This window comes from Sorghum bicolor, chromosome 1, assembly GCF_000003195.3.
Source record: "Sorghum bicolor cultivar BTx623 chromosome 1, Sorghum_bicolor_NCBIv3, whole genome shotgun sequence".
In the NCBI taxonomy this organism is placed as follows: Eukaryota; Viridiplantae; Streptophyta; class Magnoliopsida; order Poales; family Poaceae; genus Sorghum; species Sorghum bicolor.
The window spans coordinates 23,986,773-23,995,747 of record NC_012870.2 but is presented as its reverse complement, the minus strand read 5'-3'; the positions used below and the strand labels follow the sequence as shown (position 1 = coordinate 23,995,747).

The window sequence follows — 8,975 nt, the reverse complement described above, 5'->3', positions numbered from 1 at the left end:
GCCACTGGACCTCATCATGCACAAAACCTAACGTTCTGAACGGAGGGACAGATTAAGGAAAACCACAAACGCGCAAGATAACAAGATCCATGGTTAGCCTCAACCATGCATGATGATATCGTTTCATGCATGACCTGTGTCGCCGTCTCCTGCTGCTGGGTGGAGCTAGCTAGTACGTACGAATGTTGGAGCTGTTGGGCAATTAGCTCAGCTCGGCTGCACGCCGTACGTGCTCTTTCGCATCGGCATTGTTCAGTCGTCAAATGTATTGGTAGTAGTACGTGATTTTGTCTTACTACGCGTGTATAGGTTTGTTGGGCAGACACACATCAGCTTTATTTGGTGATCAGTTTTGTAATAAGAGAAAAGAAGATTCTCAATTGATGGAGTCCAGTCCATTCATAGTAAGATGTTCTTTTTTATATAGAAAATAATCTGCACGCATTTGATTTTGTTTCTCCAACAACTTCATTTGCTTTCAAGCTGTATGGAACAAAAAAAAAGAAAAATCAGGCTTTTGGACGGTATCATTTCAATGTTGAGACTGGACGACGGGTTACCTTTTTCTCTTGGACACATCAGCACATGCATGCTCTCTAATAGTACTGTAGTAGCTTTTTTCGTTGAAAAGGGACAAAGCACGTGCATGAATGTATGTATGTATGTACCCGTGCTGAGCTTGCATAATGTATCACAGCCTAGTAGTACATACAATACCGGATGCTGGCTTTGTACCTACTAATTAAAGTACTCATTACGACGCCATGACGACGACGTTGACAATAACCAAAAAAAAACTTTAGCGCTTTTCAGTCTCTGATGACTGACTCTAATAATGACATCCAGGACAAGTAATCAGAGGGATTTTTTTTTAATTTTTTTCTGTTGGCGCACGCAGAGTGGGTGATATGCTCCAGATAGACAGACATGGCTTTTACTAATAAAGAGCCTTTAGGCTACCGGACTCTGACATATATGTAATGGATGTTTTGGCGGAGAGGAGAGAAAGCGACGACGACGACAAACAAAGGCAAGGAACGCAACGCAACGCAACGGCAGCGCCCGGCCGGAAGGAGCCTAGCTAGATGAGATGCCAACAAACACAAACGCAACACCCCGTGCACGGAACAGATAAGACACTACTGTATACTATACAAGCTAATAGGCACCTGACGCTAGTAACTACTAAATATGAGTCCTCCTATTAGGCTATTATTACTAAACGTCCGATGCGATCCCAAACGCCCGAAGGGTGCCGTGCGGGTGCGCCGTCGCCGTCGTCGTCGTCAGCGTCGGGTGGACGTGGCGAGTGCGCGATGGCAGCGACAGGAGATGCTCTGTGCCCTCTCGGTGGTAGCATCGCGCGGTCGATCGCTCGCACGTCCAACTCATCGCATCCGGCAGCTCCACACGCTCCGTCGGTGTCTCGCGGATCCGTATCCGTGCCTGCCGTCCGAAACCTGCACGCGGTACTGATACGGGAAGCCAGATCAGATCAGAGATCGCGTTTTTGCATCGTCGCCGGACCTCGTCAGGTCGTCCTACTCCTATACGGACCGGCTGGCCAGCCAAATCAACAGAACCCCTATCCTATAGGAGTAGTACTGGCTACTACAGTATTACTCCGTAATTCAGTTATGATCGTCTCGTCGTGTATGTACAGTGTGCGTGGCCTCGTGTCCATGTCAAGGGCTTTAAAGCTATAGCTAGCTAGTGCCCTAGTGGGGACTTTCAACGACGGCCTCTCTACTACTGTCCGCACTCGGCAGTCGATCGGCAGGGCATGCAGCACCGATCGATACCTTTTCATTTTCCAGCCTGCACGACATCATCATCCTTGACGATTACGGTCCCTCATCAGAGCTACTCCGCCTGAATTGGCTCCAACGAGCCCCCGATCGATCGAGAACACAACACATACAGCTAGCTAGCTGGCCAGTTAAAACGATGGGCGTGGATGGAACGAGTATGAATTGCACGGCTATCGGTCTCCGTCCGTCACCATCTAATCTTCCTCTGGCTCGTTTTACTACATTGCAATCCTTGGACTCCCGGCCAACCCGGCCGGTCATTCGAAGAAAGAGACGCACACACACGCAACGACGAAGCTACTCTTGGTTTCGAATTTCAACCGAGAGGTCGACAAAGCCATTTTGTGTTGGAATTGGACATCCAAATTGGGAGCTGCCCTTTAACAAACCCATTGATTCAGGTCGTGGGACCGAGCAAAAGAGCACACGGCTGCTTATCGCTGATGAACACCAACAGTACGTGCGGTGAGACACGCGGAGGTACGTGGAGGCAGCTGCCAAGTAGCCATGCATTTGTGTGTGGGGGCGTGCGTGCTTCATGATGTCACGCAAATCCACTTCCTTTTGGCTCACCATCGATCTATAAAAGCGCTTTTTGTTAGTGGCCTAGTAGGGCGTGAGCGGTTTCGAGAAACCGAGAACTAACCAAGACCCGTCATCGATCGGTCTAGTTTTGTGGTTTGGACGCCGGGCATCGCTGCGATAATGCGAGTTTTGTGAAAGTCGATGATTTTTTTCATAATTTTCTGTGGAGACCGCGCACAGCAGGCCATATCATCTCATCAGGCTAGTAATTAAATTAACTTTTCCAAAATACCACTACAAAGCTAGGTTGAAATCGAGCGGGTGTCATCATCTCAAGGCTATGCCAACGTACTGATGCTTAAGATTATTCGCCGAATAATCTAGCAGCTATTCAACTCACAATAAAATAGACTTGGGTATATAGCGGGGAGGCGACGGACCATCCATGAGCTAGCTAGGCATATGTCACACATCCGTGTAAAACTGATCGTGCTCGTCGCCTTCGTGCTGTTCTAAACTTCCAACCACACGAGCTCTTGTGTTGCTCAAAAACAAAAAATCCAACCACACGATGGACTGAAAGGCCCGAGGAATGGCAGATGGATGACCTTTCAACGCCGCCACGCTGATCAGCAGCCATCAGAGACCGTCGTCAAATAATTACCTCACCGATCGTATTGAACATGATATGCATGACGGTGCTAGCTAGAGATCATAGCAACAAGCAGGTCGATAATATAAAACCCACCCTAGCGGCCGTAGCTTATTACTTGATGGTTCGTCTCACTGCAGCAGCAACTCATGAGTCATGCATGAGAAGGAACAGTGCCCTGACTGGTGAGCCGTGAGCGAGAGTCGCCCCGGACGTGGTCACGTGGAGGCGGCCAGGGATAATACCACGCCAACAAATCATGAGCATACTGTCACGCACGCCACTACCGGAGAGCCAGTGTTTGCCGATGGCCCAGAAGTTTGCCGACGGCCGAGGAATCAACCATCGGCAAAGAACCCTCTTTGCCGATGGCAAAGTCAAGCCAACGGCAAAAACTACAGCCAACGGCAAAACACTTCTTTGCCGATGGCCGGGCCATCGGCGAAAATAAGCCATCGGCCAATAACATATTTGCCGATGGCCGGCCATCGGCAAAGAAGGTGGCCAGGCCACGTGGCGCAGCTTTGCCGATGGCCCTGGCCATCGGCAAACATCCTAACCTGGTAAGTAACCGGCCCACTCCTCCCTCTCCCTCTCACTTCTCTCATTCTCTCCCCCGACCGCCGCCACTGCTCGCCGCCCTTGCCACCGCCGCGCCCCGTCCCGCGCCCCCCCCCCCCCCCGCGCCCGCCACCGCCGTCGCCGGCCACCTGCACCCCGCCCCGCCCCGCGCCCGCAACCGCCGCCGCCGCCCAGATCTCCGCCGCCCGCATCCACCGCCCCGCCCCGCGCCCACCGCCGGATCTCCGCCGCCCGGTCCCGCGCCCCCACCCCCCGCGCCCGCCCCGGAAGAAAAGAAGGAGGAGAAGAGAAGGGGAGGAGGAAGAAAAGAAGGAGGAGAAGAGAAGGGGAGGAGGAGCAGAGGAAGGAGAAGGGAGGAGGAAGGAGAAGGGGAGGAGAGGAAGGAGAAGGGAAGAGGAAGGAGAAGGGGAGGAGAGGAAGCAGAAGGGGAGGAGAGGAAGGAGAAGGGGAGGAGGAAGAGAGGAGGAGGAACCGGAGAAGGTCCGCACCGTTCGTCCACGTCGCCGACGCCGTTCGTCCACGTCGTCCGTCCACGCGCGTCGCCGGAGGAGAAGGTAAAGCTCTAGGGTTGTCGGCCATCGCGCCGTTTCTGTGTTGACGGCCTTCGTGCCGGGTTTGTGGTTGTCTGGGCCATCGTGCCACAAATGTGGACGCCGACCTTCGAGCCGGCGGTTTTACTTGCAGGTCTTGGAACCTCCCCGTATAAGGGAGGTTCTGCAGAAATTTTCAACAAATATTGATATCTTTATTGTTTTGCAAAGCAGGACTTGTCGGAGGGGACCTTGACCGTTTTCGTGCACCTACCCGCCTTTGCGCCGCCACCCTAGGTATAAACCACCTTTGTGTCTTATATTTGTTGTAAGTACATTGCGTAACCGAGTTAGGCGTCTATAACACCGTAAAATTTTAATTTTGGGTTGTTATTATAAAGCACTATATAAAATTAATGGTTTTTAATTTGTAGATAAAATTTGCCAACAATAGTTTAAATTTCCATATATTTTTTATCAAAGAAAAATGGTGCTTTTCAAATATTTTGGAATTTATTAGATGAGCTTTAGTTGATGTGATGCTTGCTTGTTACTTGAGTTGGTTGTTTTTGTGTGTGCTAGGATTTTAAAAACATCTTTAGACGTCGTCGATCATTTTTGAGAATTTTCTAGACTTTTCCGGGTCTTTTGTTTCCATTTTCCTAGAGCAAAATCAAATTATCGAACGCTCTAAAATACTTTTTCATGAACTCAAAAAAAAACTTTATTTTGGTTCATAATCTCCTAATCTATCTCTACTAGATTTTATTGAATTTTTGGAATTTTGAAAATATTTTTTTTCAGGGATTTAAAATGATTTTATCTTTTTCTAGAATTATTTTTAAACTAAAAATGATTTTTATAAATCCCGAAATTAATAATTTTCGAAACTTTTCTAAACCCTAGACCTATATATATGCCGGCGTAGCCCTCGACGCGCTGATTCCAGAAGTACAACCCTTTTTTCGAGCCGCCGTTTGTAGCGCCGCAGATCCATCGCCGAAGTTCCGTTTGTAGCGCCGCAGATCCATCGCCGAAGTTTTGGATCTCGTTTCCGGCGAACTTTTCCGGCGAACCTTCGGCGAGAGTTTCCGGCCGCCTCCGTCATCCCCTGCGAAAACCGCCGCCACCGTGAGGTTCGTGTCGATCTTCTCTATACCGGCACGCCATTCTTTTCACGAATCCGCCACCCGTTGACTGTTTTCCTTGTCTTCTCTTATCTCCGGCGAACTGCACCACAGCCATGGCCGCTGCCACCTCCCTGGCCGAATGGGTCACGGTCGTGGCCACCGTGGAGCCCCGTGCCTGGCCCCACGAGCAGGCCCGCATCGCGCCGAGTGCCATGCCCCGCCGCCCAATGCCCCAAGCCGGCGCCCCTCTGCTTCCCTGCGCAAGCACCAGATGGTGCGTACGTGATCCAGATGACCAAAGGTAGAAGAAGGTGTTAATTACGATTTTGCCACTGAATAAAAATAGCAATAGTTTATTCATTTTAACTTCGTTTTGTTCCGTTTCAATTGCGTTAGTTTCGTAACGTCGCGCTCTACGCAGTAGTGCTAACTTTTATTATGTCATATATTTTTATATATATTTAGTTGAATATTAGATTAATTAATATATGCACCTAAATCTATAATTAAAAGCAATATAGAGTTGTAATCATGATTTCTATTGTTTTATGACCATGGCAACGTAAATGACTTGTTAGCGATACTGTTTTCCATGTCCCATGTTTATAAATATAATTAGTTTAATTAATTTTTATTGAGTATCATTTTTTATTAATAAAAAAACAATTTAGGTTTACACTTTAGTATTTTTATAATCTAATATTAACTTGATTAATGTTAACTTAAATATTTATTAATTATAATTCTTTTAGTTAGACATAAAGTATATAATTAATTTGTTTAATATTTATTTAATGTCTTTCTAGATTAAAAGTAACTTATGTTTATAATTTAGATCTTTTATAAATAAATAAATGTTAACATTATTAATATCAACTTAAATGGTTCTTTATTAGTTATAACTTGTTTAATATAAATGCGACGCATGTTAGGATTTGATTAGCTGCTCTTACTTGCTTTATGTTTCTAAAATTACAAAGACGTAAATGGCTTAAATGATATATAATCATCTACAATTAAAATATAACTAAAGTTTAACTCTGGTTTTTATAATTCAACATAATTTGATTAATGATTGCACATATTTGTTTCTAAATAAAAGTAACATATGAAAATATTGACCTTTTTATAATTACTTGTCAACTTAAATGTGTATTTATCAATTATTAATTTGTCTTGTTCAAATATGATCATATAAAGTTGTTTTAAATGAATTTAATTAGTAGTTATTCAATGTCTTTTTGAATTTGAAGTAGTTTAGGTTTATCTCCGATCTTTCATAAATCATATTAATTATATAATATCAACAGAAATGCCGTGTTAGTTATGACTTGCTCCGTTTAACTTTGAAAATAAATAGTGATTCTAATTAAGTTGCTATCACTCATTTTATATTCTCTAAGCTATGAATGCTAAAATAGTTTAAATAATTTCTATAATTATTTATAAATAGAGTATGACTAGAACTATACTTCATCTTTTTATAATTATAATTTGTTTAATTCCACTTTTTGAGTTGTTTCTCTAAAAAGTCTATCACCTCTCTTCATCAAATAAAATAGATCAAGCGAATAGTTGGTCTTCTTCGTTGCGCTTCGAACCTCGAAAGTCGTGTCCGATAAACTATAGCTCCGTTCTTAAACGTTCTTACGTTGTCTCGATCGTAGCAATAAGTCGTGTCGTTAGAGCGCTCTTTCTAAGCTTCTCTTTTGATTGTCGTTTGTTCTTAGTCATGATTGTTTGTTTGTCTGTTTGTGTTGCTTGGTTGCTACGAGTAGAAGCGTGGTTCATCAACAGTGAAGATCAGGAGCTGAGGACCGACAGTCGAAGCAGAAGTTGGAGATCAGAAGAAAGAAGTCAAAGAATTCTGAGCAGATATACACTGGGAATAAAGGCAAGTGCAGGCACCCTTTGATCATATTGTACCTATGAACTTTAAATACATTTACTTTCCATTGCATGTGTCTTAATATTGCAAACCCTAAGGACATGACTAGTCTTCTACTATATTCCTTGTATGCCTGGGTTTATACATGGGTAGTATAGTGAACAGTAGATATGCTTAGTTGCTCTACTCATCTAATCTATATAATAATAAAAATAATGATCTTGCTTAATAAATTCTTCAATGATGATTAATGATTAAATGGTGAACAATGGTCACTTCGGTGATGGAGATGTTGCGGTGCTTGCGAGCATCGTGTTTTGGTTGAGGACAGGGGGAGCGGGTACTGTTGGTGGTCCGGTTTGCCGGGCGTACCCGTCTCTGCTCTCCGTAAGGACTTAGTCAGGGAGCGGCCCCCTGGGACTTACAGTGCAGCTCCAAGCTATATGGGCTCTGGCTTGACTAATTATCAGGACCTCCGCTGGTAGGGTGTTACTTTCCGGGTAGGCGTAAGGAATGTAGCTTGGGTATTCATATTAAGAGGTCGGTCAGTTCGGGGTCCCATTGCTATGGGCACGACTGCCGCGCGCCCCGGCAAAAACTTACGAGTGGCATCCTATTAGTTGGACCCTGTGAAAGGTCTCGTAGTGAAACCCTGCCTGCTCACCTTGGTAGTGTTTTGGGGAGTCGCGACCCCGGGCGAATGGGAATCACGACTTGGAGTGAACGTGCACACCTCTGCAGAGTGTAAAACTGATATATCAGCCGTGCTCACGGTCACGAGCGGCCCAGACCCTCACTTGATGAGCAAATTGGATTCACTGGATACTTGGAGATGGACCTTGGCGAGGTTGCTACCTCGTGTTTTGGCGGAATGGCTATTCCGTGTTGGCAGGATTGCTATCCTGTGTTAATAATTGGAGTTAATCCCTGGATTACTATGATAATTAGGATAGTCTTTTAAAAGATGCTAATTTACTTTCACCTAATTAAGGGTTGGGATGCTTTACCCATATTTAGTAATAGGTTGTTTTAATAATAGAGTTGTAATAAAAGTTTATCAACTTAAAAGCTCACCTGCAGTCAAACAGTGTCAGCTTTTCCTTTGATTAAGCCTTGCATGTCATTATACTTTCCGCCTGTACTTGTTGAGTTCGACATGAACTCACCCTTGCTATTTCCCCCACACCCCCAGTGTGTAGTAAAGTGCTGCTCAGAAGAAGGACAAAGATGTTATGGAGTTTTTGAGAAGCTTGTCAGAAGTGCTTGGCGTACGGAGCCCCCAGTCAACCGTCCCTGAGAAGAATGGAGCCTAAGAAGCTTAGCTACTGTTTCCGCGTACTCTGATGTTTGTAAGTGTTAATTTAAATATGTTTTCCGCTATATATAACATTGTTTTCTGATATTTCTATTCTTTGTTGTATGTGTGGACTTCCTGGGCACACATATGACGACTCTGGTCTTATTTTTAAAGCCAAGGTGTGACAGCGTCTCCCGTCCGAAAGAGATTCGCGGTCGTTGGTATGCGGATCAGTGCATATCTGCGACGGTTTCTCTTTCGGATTGTCCACGTTTTTTGGACACCCCGAGGATGCGTAGATGGGTTAGCTTCCATGTTTCGCCCCCGTCCGAGTCGGAGTTTCGGCAGCCCCTCCCCGTTGTTCTCCGGATACACACTCTCCCAGTCGGGACGTGTATCGGGAGAACAGCGGGGAGGTGCTGCCGAAATTCCGTCTCGGACGGGAGCGGAGCATGGAAGCTAACCTCATCTACGCATCCTCGGGTGGGATTAGGACCTATCCTTCACCTAGTAGATGGTAGGAACGCCTTGTAGTTGCAGATGTTGGTCTTATTAGTCGC

The 8,975-nt window shown here is 45.4% G+C and overlaps 1 protein-coding gene across 1 annotated transcript; it reads right to left on the bottom strand.

The window, feature by feature from the left end:
- Positions 1,219-3,761, bottom strand: LOC110431689. The gene is made up of 3 exons (XM_021451044.1): positions 3,588-3,761; positions 1,554-1,590; positions 1,219-1,460 (listed from the first exon to the last, which is right to left on the bottom strand). The coding sequence occupies exons 1-3, from the start codon at positions 3,759-3,761 to the stop codon at positions 1,219-1,221; spliced, it is 453 nt and encodes a 150-aa protein (XP_021306719.1).

Bases quoted from the DNA above. Each gene is read 5' to 3' on its own strand.
- LOC110431689 (XM_021451044.1), bottom strand. From the start codon at position 3,761: ATGCGGGCGGCGGAGATCTGGGCGGCGGCGGCGGTTGCGGGCGCGGGG. The intron at 1,591-3,587 runs GTGAGAGGGAGA...CTACTCCTATAG, and splicing joins CGGGGGAGAGAATGAGAGAA to GATAGGGGTTCTGTTGATTT. The intron at 1,461-1,553 runs GTATAGGAGTAG...TACCGCGTGCAG, and splicing joins TTTGGCTGGCCAGCCGGTCC to GTTTCGGACGGCAGGCACGG.